This window comes from Misgurnus anguillicaudatus, chromosome 18, assembly GCF_027580225.2.
Source record: "Misgurnus anguillicaudatus chromosome 18, ASM2758022v2, whole genome shotgun sequence".
NCBI lineage: Eukaryota > Metazoa > Chordata > Actinopteri > Cypriniformes > Cobitidae > Misgurnus > Misgurnus anguillicaudatus.
In genome coordinates, this window is record NC_073354.2 from 11,046,145 (window position 1) to 11,064,277 (window position 18,133).

The 18,133-nt window shown below is 36.5% G+C and overlaps 1 protein-coding gene across 1 annotated transcript in view; it reads left to right on the plus strand.

Annotated features, from left to right (window-relative positions):
• fam20b (FAM20B glycosaminoglycan xylosylkinase) overlaps positions 1–15,419 on the plus strand; it is a 30,368-nt gene extending 14,949 nt beyond the window's left edge. The window contains exons 5-9 of the mRNA XM_073855851.1: positions 171–274; positions 1,356–1,533; positions 9,047–9,238; positions 9,650–9,709; positions 14,560–15,419. Of these exons, the coding sequence (XP_073711952.1) occupies positions 171–274; positions 1,356–1,533; positions 9,047–9,238; positions 9,650–9,709; positions 14,560–14,791 (766 nt within the window). The 3' untranslated portion in view covers positions 14,792–15,419. The remainder of the gene's footprint in view (positions 1–170; positions 275–1,355; positions 1,534–9,046; positions 9,239–9,649; positions 9,710–14,559) is intronic.
• Positions 15,420–18,133: the final 2,714 nt, after the last annotated feature.

Genomic DNA, 18,133 nt, shown 5'->3' on the forward strand with positions numbered 1-18,133 from the left:
TTTTGATAAATGATAAAGAAAGTCATACATGTTTAGTACAAGTAAAAGATGACACAATTTTAATTTTTTTTTTTGTGAACTATCCCTTTAATATTTGTGTTGCTTTTTGTTTATCATATTTATACTGATTACCTTTGATGTGTCATTATTGTATTCTATTACTTCTGCAGGATCCTGGGTTTTAGGAGAGCGCCCCTGGTGGTGGGAAGGTTTATAAATCTGCGTACAGAAATAAAGCCAGTAGCCACTGACCAGCTAATAAGCACCTTTCTCATGCACGGTCAGTTTCACTCTTTTATTTTGTTTTTGTATTTTCTTTCAAATTATGAGTCAAGCCTTTTGTTTTTCTTCAAGATCCTCATCATCATCATCTCTTATCTAAGTTTCTTAATATTATGTAAACACGTTATCTGCTGACAGGGTGTGCCCTTGTCTGGAACGGCTTTTAAAGCAGAACAGGTGGTTTCATGCTAAAAAAACATGAGTCAAAACTTACCCCCAAAAACCTGCTGGTTTGACCTGTGGCTGGGAAAGTATAAGATTTTATAGATGTCAAAATAATTAGCTCTCTTAAGACTGACTCAAAACGAAACTTGTTCCAATTACAGTCCCACTTGAATACCTGACCAATATCTCAGTCTGTCTGTTACTTTGTTTTTACTATATGCAGCAGCTCCAAACATTTGACCATTTTTTTTTTAAATAATTGATTAATATTGTAAATGTAAAAGAAATGTTATTTTAACAATTGGTCTTTTCATCAATAACAGCTTGTGATTGGCTAAAATACCAAAACCAAATGGCTTGTGATGTCCGAATCACATTTTTTGTGCTAAAAAAAATTATTTTTGAGGATCTGACAATACAGAGTTTCCTAGTGCTAGATGCACGCTTTAAAAAAAGTATATTTTTAAGTAAATAAAACTCGTCAGTTTACTAAACTTGAACAATAGAAATGTCAAGACAGTCTGGTATCAAGCATAAAAGCTTTTAATGTAGGATGGGAGATTTCTTTATATCATGAGACGGCAGCACCAGACCTTAATTTAAAAACTGCCTCAAAACGAAACACCCTACAAAATACAGCGAGTTTACTTTAGTTATCTGTACAGTACTTTAACTCACACTTTAACATGAATTTAAATCAGCATCTTTGTCGTGGTAGGAACAACTAAATAAAATACTGGTGAATTAACAGCTCTGCGGTATTTGCGTCAGATTTGTGCGCATTGTGGCTTGTAGCAAAATAACTCCCAGAGAGTGATTTCCTCATGAATAACACAGCGCTTCCAGCCTTTCACCCATATTTTAAGATATATTATAAATGGTAATTGATGATAATCTCTCTCTCTGTCTGCACGGAAATAATACATGTTTCTATGGTAAATGTTATTACTGTCGTGAGACTGAGCCTGCTTGTGCAGAAGGGGATGTGATGGAGGGATCGCTTACTCTGTGGCTGCCTGACGTCTGGCCCCTGCAGAAACACAGACACCCATGGGGACGCACATACAGAGAGGGCAAACTTGCCAGGTACTTATATTTGATTATAATCTCTCTTTCTTTCTCCCACACTTTTCCCCGCATTTGTATTTTCATGCTTTGACTGGAATCAAGTTAGAATTTGAAGCACTTATTCGTAGCATAATTGGATCATTCTGTGGAGATCTTGGGGAATTTTACTGTAGTTAGCACCGAAGATGGTATGGTCCAGTGATCAGACTTCAGGATATATGTAGCTCTTCTAATGGTGTTACACTGTACATGAATTGCTGAACAGAATATTGAACTTCAAGGTTCTGGCTAACACCACATGCTTATTTTGTCATATTTTGAGGGCGTGGTTTACGAATGCCCAGAGTCATTTATTGGGCACTACGAATGTCTATCAAATGTGTCTGTACGTAGCTCATAGCGAATCGTTTTTAATTATACCAGATGACGTAAGTAGAGCGACATAAATTCAAGCGTTAACAACTTTTATCAGGTACGTGTGTACACAGCTGAAAGCTATGCAACTAAACCGGTAGCTGTATATTGATATTGAAAAGCAACACAACTAAGTGGCACTGTGACAACAACAGTACAGGCATAATGACAATATGATATTAATAATTACCACTTACCATTTTATAAGTTAATTGTACTTCGTCTACGACGATGCCTAGCAGGTTGGTCCTATAAAACTCCATGGCGATCATGTCTTGCCATATCCAAACATCCTTCTTGGATATGAAATTGTTTAACGCCAAAAGATGCTCTTTTTTAAAATAAACTTGCGTTCAAAACTACTTCGAACACTATATAAGGCTGCATTGAAAAGTAACTTCGCATCTGCTGCCGTGTTGTATAAACAAAACTGCTTCGGTGTGTCGCATAGACGTCGTCATCGTCTTGCTGTTCTGTGATTGGCTCCCTATTTCAGGGGAAAAATAGGTCCATGGTTTCCCAGCTAGACTTGCAGCGTGAATTAATTTGCGCGCAAGGCAGCATGGGGAAACCCAGGCTAATTTAATTTTGGTAAAATTTGGAAAAATAACTTTCTAAGTAAGCTCAGTCCCACTGTAAAAAATGATGTTGGCTCAATGAATTATTTTTTAGTAACTAGTTTTAGGTTCACTCAGTTTCTGTCTCCAAAGTGTTACCTGCATTGTTGTTTTTTTAGTTGGACCAAAACTAAAGTAGTTGACTCAAATATAAAAAAAGTATGTTTGCTCAACTAGCTTTATAGGTCATTTAACTGAATTGTTTTAATCAGTTGAATATTAAAAAACTCTGTCAATTAAAATGTAAGTATTTATTTCATGTTTTATGTTACTTCAATTTAGGGGTGGGCGTTAAATCCTCTGTGACTCTCATGCGTATCTTCTCAGTAAAGCCGCCATCACCTCCTTTCAGATGGATCGACATTTACTACACAGCAAAATCACATACATTATTGAAGATGATTTATCCACGATTTTGAAACGTAATTTTGCCTAGCTTCTCGGTGAAAAATGGCTCTGTGTAATAAATGCCGCTCCATCTGAAAGCAGGTGATGGTGATTTAGTACCAATCACAGAACCAGCTTTACTGATAAGATGCGCATGAGAATTGCAGGCGATTTATCACCCACCCCTACTTTCATTATTTTTATTATTTGGGAATTTGGAATAATAATAATAATTTAAAAATATTTACGCTGGTGCTGTTAAAAAAAATGATTAACTTCAGTCACATAAAAAAAAAAACACAAGCTTTTAATTCATTACAATCACTTCTCATACAGACTGAACATACAGGATTTAGTCTACTCTAAATAGAGAACATAAAACAGTTGGAAAGCACTCAATAATCAGTCAGAACATCTGCAAGGCCATTTAGGATAATGTCTTCATCCACCACTACAGGAGGAAACAGTTTCGAGGAAACCCATATGGATCCCTCTGGTCTGCCTCTCCACATCATCCCCGCTCTTGTTTGATAATATTTAAAAAATAAATACACACACACACATACATAAATAATACATGTTCAATAAAATAAAGCTTGACGGTGAATGACTAAAAAAACCCATTTGTAATTAAATGGTATTGGGCGGTTTTCGCGGACAGGGCTTATCCTAGTTGCTGACTAAAATACTGACATCTCTTGACACATATCTGTGCCATTGTTTGTCTCAAAATGCACACCAGTATTGTATTTTGTAAAGTTTGTTTTCTAAAAATGTCCTATTTTAACTAAGGCCTTATATGCATAAACTATCTTAACTAAAATAGCTCCACACCTTTATATATATATATCTTTACATTAATGTTTATTTCATATTAATTGACAAAGACGCAAATACCCAACATTTAAGCAACACTATGTAGTTTCCATGTAAAAATGACTTACAGCTCCCCCTGTGGTTGAAAAGCGCAACAGTGCCTGGTATCAGACACTCTTCTGCAGGCAGGGGGAGGGGCGGGGCTGTGTGCTCTACCCTCCACCGCCACTTTCAGAGTGTGCTTGTAGCAGCTAGGAGGCTGCTCAGGTTGCAGCAACAGCACAATTTGTCCAGTTAAAAGTTGTTCTATCACTGAAATAATTAGAGACATTATTTAAAGGTCAAAAAACTACATAGTGTTGCTTTAATTTATAACAGTACTTTATACCTAACGTAAAGTTGCGAAAATGGCTGATGACTTGTGTGTGAAACTGGTGGCAAGTAAGGGATTCTAGCAGTTATGTGCGGATTGATCTCAAATGAAATGACCTGTGATCAAGATCCTTCTGACTAAAGACATTTTAAACACATGCACACGTAAACATTTAAAAGTTTTATTTAAAATTGTTATGGTATTGGGATTATTTCTCCACCCACTCCTTCAGCTCTGGAGTTGTTGTTTTAACAGTGTACATTGAACAAAGTAAAAAGTAGTTGAAGTATGTGTAATTTTATTATTTATATGACATTTTTAATTTATTGGTAATGCAGAAACCTTTTATAAAAGACAAATGTGTAGAAAGTATAACTAAATCAGAGGTTTTGAGCACTAAAGCAGGACATAAGCATAAAGAGTTATAAACGCAATCGTAATATTAAAAGCATAAACGGTTTAAAGTCCAGCAGTGATGGGTCAACAAAAATTCCATTCGTTTTTCACTCTCAGTTTTAAAACTTTTAAAGTATGAGTAAACAATGTTAAACAATGTAAGAGATAAAGCCAATGAAAGATAAAGTCATATCGAAAATGACACATCTGCGTATTGCCATGCAAAAGTGTTAACTTAACCACATGACATTTCCTCAATAAATTCAAAGTTTCCGTCCTAATACCCTGAGCAAAGCATAAAGACAACAAATGAAAACATTTTTTAAAGTGAAATGGAAAACATTTGTAAGAATTCAAAGGCCATAAACCCAAATACATCCTGTTGGTCATCCGGGTGAGATTTACTGTACATAAACTTCTCAACATAGTTTTTAAGTGGGAAACTTTGACATATCTTAATTTGTAATTATAGTGTCAATATTAAGCATTGGGGTCATGGAAAACATGCACATTTAAGGTAAAATCATTGTGATTCGATCTGATGGGTGTTATACTACACTGTCAGGGAAAAAAGATCAAAATATGTACCGTCACTGGGGCAGTACCCATTACAAAAGTCCTAATATGTACCATTAGGCGAGATATGTATGCATTTGGTACCAATATCTATCTTTGAGATACTATATTCACTATTGGTCCATTATGTACCTCGGTGGTACTAATACAGTATGAACTCTTTAATGTCAAAGCTGTACTTCTTAAAAAGGTACATACAGCCCAAGTGACAGCTGTGGTGCATATCTTAACCATTTGGGCATTTTTGACGGTATGAGTGCAAGATAAAGTTTATAATAAACATGTATTTTACGTCAGCATCAGGTTGCAGGGTTGGAATATTATCTGTTAGTTCTGAGCAGAGATTTATATAGATTTAAAATAATAGATGACTCGCAAGAGTGAGTTTGGTGAAAAGATTTACATTTATTCATTGACCAGATCCTTGCGAAGGAGTTTTCAACATTATGGCTTAAACATTTTGAAGCTAACAATAAGCATAGTACGCAGTTACATTTACAAGTAGAAATCGTAATGAAGCATGAGAGATTTATAATATATTGTGTTACACAGTGGAAAGTTTGGGGTTAAGGATTAGTCAAGTGTATATGAAAGAGAGAGTCATTAGGTGGTCACAAAACACATGATGTGAAAGGTCAGAGGTTTATCTCCTAGGGGACCAAAAATGCGGGGGCGCGTTTTGCTTCTTATTAATACGTTTTCTTAAAATACTCCATGAATAATCATATGCTTACGTGTTAGACATCATTTGAAACTGTGAAGGGTCTACTTTTGTGTACATTTACAATAACAACAATAAGGCCTAAAAAGTCTACTTTTAAACAAACTAATTACTATCGAAAACAAATATTGCCTGTTTATGTAATCTGTATGAAAGTAAAGAGAGGTACAGTTTCTCCTATCAGACCTCATTATCTTTAATAAGATACTGCCCACAGGCGGTACAAGCTATCAGTTTGGAAATGAATGGGCAACCACTCCAAACGTCATCAACACGTCCAAACAATGACAAACAAAGCATAACGTTTCATCAGATTTAAAGACTTTACCGCTTGTTTGGATGATAAACATTATACACACATGTGAGAAAGATCTTCAGTTATGTCTAATGTCAAGGATCTAATATAACGTTACACATCATATAGTTTTTCCCAACAGTTAACCAAACATTCACTTAAGACATAACAGATTATGGGGTGGTTTCCCGGACAGGGCTTATCCTAATCCCAGACTAAAATGCATGTTTGAGTTACTTTAATTTCAAAACACCTTGTACTGACATATTTTAACATGTATCAGTGCCATTGTTTTGTCTAAAGATACACACCAGTATAGTTTTTTGTAAGGTTTGTTTTAGGGATGCACCGATATGGAAATTTTGGCCGATACCGATAACCGATAACTCTTTATATTTGGGGGCAGATAACCGATATATATATATATATATATATATATATAGGCCAATAAATATTCATATTATTTTCACAATGAAAATCTCCCAGACCGCGGACATCTTGTCTTTGCGCGAGACTAGCATACTCTTCTTAAGCCCGCAACACGTGTCATCTTCGTGCTATGTCACAGAAAGCACCAATCAAAACTCCACATGGCCAGCAATGAGCAAGTGAAGTGGTTCAACAAACCAAAATAATCCATCATTTATCGGCTTTCATTTATCAGCCTAATTTTGCTATCAGACCGATAACCGATAATATTGAAAATAAGCAGTTATCGGGCAATAACGATATGTTGGCCTATATATCGTGCATCCCTAGTTTGTTTGTAAAAACTTCTTAAATATCCTAAAATAACTAAGGCCTAGTCCTGGATTAATCTAAACCCTGTCTGGAAAACTGCCCCTATATGTCCTAATACTTGTCAAAACCAATATTTTTAAAATGCTAATTCTGTGTAGATGTCTATATATTGGGCTCACGCATCTGTGCATGCTTCAGATCTGTCAGTCAGCGCGAGAAAGATTGTTTTCACGTCTTATCGCTCTTAATAAATCTTTTAAAATCAATCAGTTCCCAAGCTTTATCTCTCTTAATAGCCATTTTAACATCAAAAAAAGTCCTGCACTCTATTTTGTAATTCAGAAATCGAGACTCATCAGACCAGGCAACATTTTTCCAGTCTTCAACTGTCCAATTTTGGTGAGCTTGTGCAAATTGTAGCCTCTTTTTCTTATTTGTAGTGGAGATGAGTGGTACCCGGTGGGTTCTTCTGCTGTTGTAGCCCATCCGTCTCAAGGTTGTGCGTGTTGTGGCTTCACAAATGCTTTGCTGCATACCTCAGTTGTAACGAGTGGTTATTTCAGTCAAAGTTGCTCTTCTATCAGCTTGCATCAGTCTGCTCATTCTCCTCTGACCTCTAGCATCAACAAGGCATTTTCACCCACAGGACTACTGCATACTGGATGTTTTTCCCTTTTCACACCATTCTTTGTAAACCCTAGAAATGGTTGTGCGTGAAAATCCCAGTAACTGAGCAGATTGTGAAATACTCAGACCAGCCCGTCTGTCACCAACAACCATGCCACGCTCAAAATTGCTTAAATCACCTTTCTTTCCCACTCTGACATTTAGTTTGGAGTTCAGGAGATTGAAACAACTGCCATGTGATTGGTTGATTAGTTAATTGCATTAACAAGAAATTGAACAGGTGTTCCTAATAATACTTTAGGTGAGTGTATATAAGCAGTACTTACTGTAAAAAATCTTTCTTATGAAATATTTGATACACATGCTTGTTTGATAGCCCTATAAATAGTCTGGTTAGTTTCTCATTCGGTATATGCTAATTTATATATTTTTGCAATAATACCAGGTATTCTGTAATTTTCATAAACCCCTTTTTATCTACTGTAATGAGATGTATTTACTGTAAAGCTGAAATGTTAGGATATTTTAATCATAGTATTTATAACATAACCTTTGTTGTATCATTACCAAAACATTTAACTGTATATAACATATACAGTAAGGGTTCAGAGTTGTAATACATATATGATTGTTAGGACCATGTCTTACTAGGCAGAATCTCAGTTTCCATAATAAATGCCGTGTATAGAGTTGGGTGACGTGGCTAAAATACTTTTTACGTTTTTGCAAATCACTGAGCACATCAAAAGTAATTTCCCTATTTCAAAATACTAAAGTAACAAAAGAAAAGAAAGAATGGCAGACCATATAGGTCATTCTAGGGCTAGATCTCTATATATAGCCATACTTCTCTATTCTGTGCATCCCAAAAATAATAAGTGAGAGGTGATGAAATTTGCCTTTTTCTGAAATGCGGTTTAATGTTTTCTCATTTGTATATTGCATTATATAATGGCATCAGTGAATGCATTCAAAGTAAGCATCAGGCATTAAATTGTGTGATAAAAAAGAGCGGAGCTCTTCAATTATCTCTTCAGCAGAATGCAGTGGTTTTCAAGGGGCTTTCACACTGGCAGTTTAGTTCGATAAACAAGTTTTGCATGAATAATTGTTTAATGTGAAAGCTATCATCCAGTCTGCGGAGAGCACCATGGTGGCAAACCCAAGACCCTGTCTATACAATGTGATAGGTTTGGTTTATGGGGGCACTGAGTACAGTCACACTAGGATTTGATCCAACCACAGCAAACACTTCACTATACATCTGAGCTATTGTCAGCTGACCTTATGGATGTTCGTACGAGCGCATTTGGGTTGCATTATTGTTTTTTATGATAATCAAATGTTTTTGAACAATTCACTTTGTATGAATTCATACGAATAAGCCAATTTGTAAAATATGTACAAATGAACTGTGAGACACATGATTTTTTCTGAAGCTCTGGTCAAACATTCATATCCATCCAGGCCTGGTGTAGTCAACAAATGAACATGTTCTACACAGCCACAGCGTGTGTCAATTACTATTGATTGTGTTGATCAATGACTGTACTTCTACTCTGTTTTAGGTGGGAGTATGATGAAAGTTACTGCGAGGCTGTGAAGAAAATGCCTCCTTATGATTCTGGTCCACGGCTCCTGGATGTCATCGACACCGCCATCTTTGATTACCTTATCGGAAATGCTGATCGGCATCACTATGAGAGTTTCCAAGATGATAATGGAGCCAGCATGTTGATCCTGTTGGATAATGCTAAAAGGTAGAGAAAATAGATGCGAATAGAGCGAAATAAAAAATCTAAAGCAGTGTTTTTCAAACTGCGGTGTTGATTAAAATGCCAAAAAAATTACTATATTATAGCCAGCGTATTTTAATTACAAAATTGAATTCATTTTGATTCATTATAAGTGATTGTTTTAAGTGTTCATGTTGTCTTAGTTATGCATCAGTGTATTTCAGTTTCACAGTCTGGCACATTTGTGGTAAAAGTGATACAAGTTTAGTATATAGGGTACGAAAAAGAGAACTTGTGCACTAGTTGTTGTAATTTTGTTTTACTATTATGGTCCACCACAAAAAAAAACACTGATCAAGAGAAAGCAGTAAAGAGCATTTTGCGACTTTTGTACACGATGATCTCATCAACCTTTGTTTTTTTTTCCACATTCAGTTTTGGGAACCCAGCTTTGGATGAAAGGAGTATCCTCGCCCCGCTTTATCAATGCTGCATGTGAGCGCACACACACACACACACACACACACACACTAAACTTCATCTTTCAAACCACTCTATATATACACACATCAGCAAACACAGAAATGAAAAATCTCAGTCAATAACATCGATTGGTTTAATTTAACTCTTTCCCCGCCATTGACGAGATATCTCGTCAATTAAGAGAAAACGCTTCCCCGCCAATGACGAGATTTTCCGTCTTTCTGCAATACCACTATTATCCACCAGGTGGCGCCCTTCCGCAACTTTTTAAACCCGGAAGTATTGCCCTATGGCAAGCTGCTGCATGTCCGTGTCTGTTTAAAAGATCGCTCTGAATGGGATCGCTATGAAAAGTCCGTCACAAAAATGGAATTATCTCTGCTTTTTGCTCAAAATGTGGTGTTTTTGCAGAAACCTACCCATATTCAAAAGCTGATTACAAAATAACTACTCAAGGTAGGATGAAACGGGTTTTTTGTTTGAAAGCATAGGGTCTGTTCTTTCATTTGGTATATTGTATGTTTATATATCTGAAGAAGAACATTTTCTGGAAGGCATTAAACTTTGGTGAAAATCATGAAAAACGTTGGCGCTGGCTGGCAACTTTTTTTAAAAATGCTGGCGGTGAAAGAGTTAAACAGCACTGGCTATAGGCGGTCAGACCTTTGACACTATTTACCTTTAGGCGACAATAACAGATTTAACTATGCATTGAGTGTTAGGGCTCTAATGAAACGTGGGTTGTATCTGTTCGCATTTTCACTCTGGCTTATTTTTCAAACATTTTTTTGACTCATAATAGATAACGCAAGCCATATTAGTAATAGTAGGGGAGAGCGGGGCACAACCTAACGCTTTTTGGTTTTGATTTTATTATTCCAAAAATTTACGTTAGGGGTTCATTGCAACAAACAGAGGGATTGTTGTAACACCTGCTAGAAAATTTAGTTTAAACGCAAATAATTCAATTAAGTTCTGTCTATATACTAAAGGTGGATATTGTTTCTATATCTGCCTATAATAGATAGATATCCACACATTCATCCACAGAGGCATCATGCCCATTCAAACTGAGGGGGCACGTGCCCCCTTGGTTTTTTTGAGCCAATGGATTTTGCATCCAACCTCAAAATCAAATAAGCGTCCATTAATCTGTTATTTGACTTTTAATCTGTTTAATATGCACAATATTATACATTCTGTGCTGCATCCTTTTCACTTTTCGGAGATTTTCGCCGTTTTGATAGTGTTTTGATCATGTTACTTTACTTTTATTCTGGCGGCAGTTGGCGCTGCAGTCAGCGCAGTCGCAGACGTCATCAGCGTCTGGGCGCGCTCACGAGCTCTCTGCTGTTGCTTGCTTGCTGCTGCATTTGGCTATCTGAGGAATTAAAACGCTCACAACATTTCCAAACCCCAGTACGGTAATGTGCAGTTAACCTCCTCTGTGTAGAAAATGTATGGTTTTAAATGTGACCGTCTCAACGTTATATTAGTAGAGATTCATCTCAACGGCAAAGTTCGCCAGAGTTCACGCGGGCGCGGAATCTCACATGCTCACATGAGGTAAAATTTAATGCAAAAATCCGTTCCTCTAATAATTTTATCTAAACATATTTTTTAAAATCATTATTGAACATTAAAATCAATCACGTGGCTATAGCTTATGTCATTTTCGTTGTTTATATTCTTTATGGATTTAAAATTACATACATTTTATATGATGCAGTTGTTGTGCAAAATGCATTAATGACACAATTAAACAAGCCATTAAGACTTAAATAAATAAAACATGCCGTTTCAGATGTAAATATGACGCAAATGTGTCATTATTCCGATTGAATAGTATTTGATATGAAAGTTAGTCATCACTCTTATTTTGGAGGGTTTTTGCATGAAAGCAGGGGTTTTCAGATTGTTAGAAATGTAAGTGCCATGGAAAAGACTGAAAGCTGTATAATATTTCGTTTGATGTCTGTGTATGCACAAATTTCTGTGAGCTGTTGACACTGTGCCCCCTTAAAAAAAAAATTGGTGCATGACGCGCCTGTTCATCCATCCATGATCCTTCATCCAACCATCCTTGTATTAGGCATCAATGCATATAAATCAGTCCTTTCAGAAAAATGTGGAGTTTTTTTGTGATTGTTGCAGGATTGTTTATTTTTATTTTATGCAATGAAATTGCGCGAAACTTGCAAAAACTGTTGGGTAATTACTTCACTTCAAAATGTTCCCATGGCAACAGGGTCATGGTTGCGCTTGTGTGAAGTAAATGCAACATTTTTCAACTTTCTGCTAAGATATATATGACTCTTTGCTACGAAAATGATTATGAAATCATGCAAGCCCCGCCTATTGTTAGGGCCATGTCTTACTAGGCAAAATCTCCGTTCCCATAATAAATGTCATGTATAGGGGTGGGTGACGTGGCTAAAATACTTTACTTTTTTTCAAATTACTGACCACATCCAAAGGAATTTCCCTATTTAAAAATACTACAAAGTGACAAAAGAAAAGAAAGAATGGCAGACCATATAGGTCAACATGGGGTCAACACACTATCTCTATATAGCCATACTATTCTATTCTGCGCATCCCAAAAATAATGTGTGAAAGGTGATATGATTTGCCTTTTTCTTAAATGTGGTTACTGGTTACTTGCTTGCATTGTTCACAAACTCCTGCAATTTTGATGTTTTCTCATTTATATGTTGCATTATATTATGGCATCATTAATGCGTTGAAAACATGGCCGTATTGTAAGCATCAGGCATTAAATTGTGTGATAAAACAGAGCGGAGCTCTTCAATTATCTCTTCAGCAGAATGCAGTGGTTTTTAAAGGGACTTTCACACTGGCCAAAGATGAACTTGCAAAAACTGTGGTCACGTGATTACTTCACTTTGTAATGTTGCCATGACAACAGGGGACATGGCTGCGCTCGTGTAAAGTAAATGCAACATTTTTCAACTTTCTGCTAAGATATATGCGACTTTTTGCAACGAGAATGCGGGGATTATGAAATCATGCAAGCACCGCTTTTTTTGCGCGTGGAAATCTGCAATTTATGCGGCAAAGGTGCGGCGTATTTGGAAAAAATGCGGTCACCGCATAAATATGCGGACTTTGGCTGATTATGCATTGAATCATGCGATCGCATAATCACGTTTTTCTGGAGGGACTGATAAATAGATTTTTTTTAAAGGGTTGCACAATTAAGACAAAAAAATCATAATTGTGAGTTATTTCCCTTGATATTGCATTAACAGTTATCATTTTGATGAATAGTATTTACATTTGTTTTCATTTCATTATCATTGTATACCTGAGGCTTAATTGTAAAACTGTGTGACAACTAACCCCACTGTGTACAAATGTTTTCAATCCAAACTATCAGTTACTACACTGAAAAAAATGATTCATTGAATTCAATCAATTTCCCTAAGGTAAGTGGTTGCAACCAATCCATCTAAGCTACATTCAAACAAAAAGATTAGTAACATAAAATAAAATATAAAACTTTGTTTTAAATGTAGTAAGTAAATTGATTGCAACCACTTACCTTAAAAAAATTGATTAAATTCAATGAATCATTTTTTTCAGTGTAGGAGTTGCTGACATGTTTCAAAATGGTGTTATGTTATGTGTAATGCTGCGCTTACACCAACCGCGGTAGAGGCGGCAAAAATGCGCTATTCGCTTGTAGTTGGACGCTTGAACATTTGAGTTTACTCGCTTCATTCACGCGTGAAAGCCACACCTGGAATTCTAGTCATTCGAGACATTCACGCGGAAATTCGCTTCATGGGAGAGGCTTCTGCGACTCTGCTGAGACTCGGCTCGCTTCCTGTAATCACGTCACTACTACAGCAAGGTCCTGATTGGTTAACATGGCGCAAAAAATCCGCCGAAGTTCAGATTTTTCAACTCTCGCGTTTCCCGCGGCAACGCTCAATTCGCATGGAACGCACCGCGCCTACCGCACTTACCGCGCCGCAGGATGCCTAATCGCATCTTTGCATTGACTTAACATGTAAATCACCCGCGGTTGCCACCTCTACCATGGCTGGTGTAAACGCAACATAACAATATAGTGATTAAAATAATATAATCAATCAATAATAATCAAATTGGTGACTTACACACCCAACTCAGAAATGAAAAAAAAATTAACTTGTATGCCTCCAAAACACTCTTTGTTCAATATTGTAACAAAAACACATCAAAACTTTTCATAAATTCATCTGGGATCATCTGACAGTAAGAGAAAGCGACCAAAAGCACAGATTGCTCGGCCCTATAAATATTTAAAGTAGCCGTGTTACAATTAACCCTGCATTAGTTTGTGCCCCGCTCACCCCTATTTAAGAGCTGGAGAGGTTGACTCAGCTTTACAGTGCTCATAAGTCCCCTGAGTATTCATTAGCACCAATATGCAATAGTACTTCACAAACTCATTACCATCTTAATTAGATATTGATTGGCTAACAGAAAAAAAGTCTTATGCTGCTTCTACTGTACGTGTACATTAATGACTGCCTATCACTAAATTGACTGCTTGCAGCCTGATTATATCCAAATTAAGGAGCGTTTACACCAACAGTGATTTGCACTGCGGTCTAATTATTTTCCAAAACCATTGGAGAATTGAAAAGACAGCAACTGTGGGTGATGCAGCAAAGTTGAAAAGTTTTTTCCAGTTCTTGATTCTGATTGGTCATTAGCTCTGTTTTATTTACGATAAAACACAGCTATGATCGCTACACCCAACGATTAGCAATGTAAACATATGTGAAATGCTAAAATGTCAACTTGCTGAGCCAAAGCAAAATGGTAAAATATTTTTCTTTTTTTTTTAGGGTTCGTGTCTCTACTTGGAACAGACTGAACCTATTGAAAGGTGGAGTTTTGAGTTCAGCGATGCAACAAGCCACAGCCCACGATCCCACCTTTCCTGTGCTTGCGGGCCCACACCTCGCTGCACTCGACCGGCGTCTCAACGGGGTGTTGGCTACGGTGCGGCAGTGCATAGAGACGCAGGGTGCGGACAACACGCTGATTGAGGACCGCATGAATCTGCCTCATCCTTGAAGACACTGGAGACCACTGGTAGAGCAAGGAAAGTGAAAATGCGTTTGTTTTGACTCTGGATGCACAGGCTCTTTCACGTTCACTACCTGTTATGGACCTGGTGGCCACAAGAAGCTTAAGGAGATGACCTGAAGGAGAACAGGGAGCCGTTTGTTTTTCACTGGATTCATTCTGTTCAGACCGCAAAGGCAAAGATCTTTATCTGAATAGAGTAAGGTGGCCTTTACTGTAACTGCTCTGTTTTACTGTATTTGTTACAGTTCGTTCTTCCCGTATATGTTTATTATTTAGAAAACGACTGGAGGATTAATTTCCAATAATTCTTGGAGTTAGATATTTGGGCTAACAGGAAGAGAGGTGACATTGACAGACTTTACATCTCTCCACCCAGACTATACATACAGAAGAAGCTTTTGAATAATACTGAGTAATAATATTATTGATTTAAAGATAAATAAGTGAAATGATGATTGATTCGCTGCTCTGTATGCAGTTGCAGTATGAATAAAGTATTGTACAGAACTGGCAGGATTTTGCTACAGATGTTCCGAGAATATGGTGAAGACGACACAGCAATGTAAGGTTGCTGTGAGAAATTTTCAGCATTAAAATTAATATTTAAAAGCTTGCTGCTTATGTGTGTGAGCCTTTTGTTTTATGAGCCGTCCCCTTTTTTAAAATAACCAATAGTGTTTTGTTTATGATAAAGCTGTGTTTGAAAGCTTGTATAAAAATATTTTGATTTAATATGAAACTGTAACATCAGGAGGCACAATGCTACAAAATTAGTTTGGACAGTAAATTTGATAGGAAGCTGACTTGAGGTGTAGACTGAGATCATAAAGATTTTTTGGGTGGGGGAATGTGACACTGTAAGTTTTGAATGCTTTTGTTTTTTCAAAGCGAACTGATTATAGATAACCAGATGCATAACGATTTTTGTTTACATCATATATGTGTGTAATAACTTTGTATAAAAAATGTGCACACACATGTATATACACCGTACTTTCCGGACTATAAGCCGCACTGGAGTATAAGCTGCATCATTCAAAAATGCGTCATTAAGACGAAATAACATATATAAGTCACAGTGGACAATATGTTGTGTTTATTTAGAAAATTATTTCACAAAATCCAACCTGGAAAAGACGAGTTATTCAACTAAACAATAGCAGACAGAACAGCTGGCTGAATAGATGTCTGTACATTAAAGTAATATTATCAGTTATTGAAACAATAAACAATAGCATACCGAACTTACCTGGAAGGTTGAATAGTCTTAATTAACCGAACAAGCCAACTAGCGTGAAGTTCGCATACTCGTCATTCCACATCACTGAATCCATTGAATTACATAAATACAGAAGCAGCATATGGCGGACTCCCGCGGCTGAAGATGGTAATGTTGTCTCTTGCCTCATAAATGTCAAAATTAATTCATACTGACCTACCAGACGGCTTATAAAAAAACGTGGCTTATGGACCGAAAAATACGGTATTTAAGAAATGTTTATATGTGTATATACATTTGTATATTTATGTATAATTTATATTATAAATAAATACTTAATATATAAAAAAATTCTTACAATTATACACGCATGTGTGCAGATTTATATATAGACGGTTCATCGGACACACGTGCGGTGACGCGATTATGCGCTGGTCGAAACTTTACTTTCATTTTTTTATGGTATGACTAGTTGCTAAACCGAACTCTTGAACAAATACCTCGTCGAAAATAACAAATGTTTTGGTTTCTTATGTAATCTAGGTTTCCTGTTATCTTTTCTTAGCGGAGTTTACCGGAAGTTATGTGTTGACCACGAAAGCCGCTTGTTTATGTTGTTACTGCTGAAACTGTCTATAATACATAATTGTTATACAGTTTACACACACATATATGATGTAAACAAAAACCTTTATTCTGTTATAGATTAATCGCGATTTAAATACTTAAACCCCAAAACCTACAATTTGATTTCATGGAGACTTTAAATGCTGTTAAAAAATAGAACCCTGTTTAAAACAAACACAATAGAAACCATCTCAAACATTTTAATGGATTTATTGGTCATAATGGAAATTGTGTTGGTTTTAATGAAAAGTATAGTGGTCTTGTAATCTTTTGAATTATTTGGTTGATAACATCTGGTTGGAATCAAATAGATCAACATTACATCTTAATGGAATACTACCCAAAACACACTACACAAAAACTTTTTGTAGTGGTTTTAATGGTAAACAGCTAGGCTAATAGTATTGTACTAATGGTATTGTAATGAAATCAGAATTGGTATTAAATCAATTAGAATTTCTGTGATGGATTTGTGTTTTTTTTAAGCAGACTGTAAAAAATATGCAGCGTTTTTGTCAAATCAACACACATTTTATTTTACTTTATCAAAAAAATTTAAATTAAACAATTTCAACTTGATTTTATAAGTTATTCAATTTTATTTTATTTATATAGCGCTTTTTACAATAGATAATTGTATCAAAGCAGCTTTACATTGAAGTGGTCATATTATGAGATTTTTCTAAGATGTACACTAAATCTTTGGTGTCCCCAGAGTGCGTAATTGAAGTTTTAGCTCAAAATACCCAACAGATAATTAATTACAGCATGTTAAAATTGCCACTTTGAAGGCCTGAGCAAAAGTGTGCCGTTTTTGCCTAGTCATTTAAAATGCAAATGAGCGGATGAAGTGCAAACACTGATCACAATGATTGTGGTTTGTTGCAATTGAAACTCAGTTGTGCTGTGAATTATTTTCTCTCTCTCTTTCTCTCTGTACTAAATGGCAGTGCCGTGGTTGGATAGTGCAGAGAAAGGGGCCGGTATTATCCCCTTCTGACATCACAATAGGAGTCAAATTACAATGAGCTATTTTTTCACATGCTTGCAGAGAATGGTTTACCAAAACTAAGTTACTGGGTTGATCTTTTTCACATTGTCTAGGTTGATAGATGCAGTGGGGACACAATTATAGCAATTAAACATGGAAAAAGTCAGATTTTCATGATATGTCCCCTTTAATAGAAGCAGGGGAAAACACAGAAAAATCGGCAGACACCTTAAAGGGATAGTTCGGCCAAAAACGACACCAAACCCATGATCCACTCACCCCCAAGCTGTCCGAGTTGCACACGTCCATCGCCTCCCAGACAAACACATCCTCGGATATTCCAGAAAACATTCCAGATATTTCCGTTCATTAAATGCAATGCTGCGGGGCCCAGCAACAGTCCACGACCCCCAAGTCCAAAAAAGTGCGTCCATCCCCCACAAACCAAATCCAAACGGCTCCAGGATGATAAACAAAGGTCTTCTGTGGG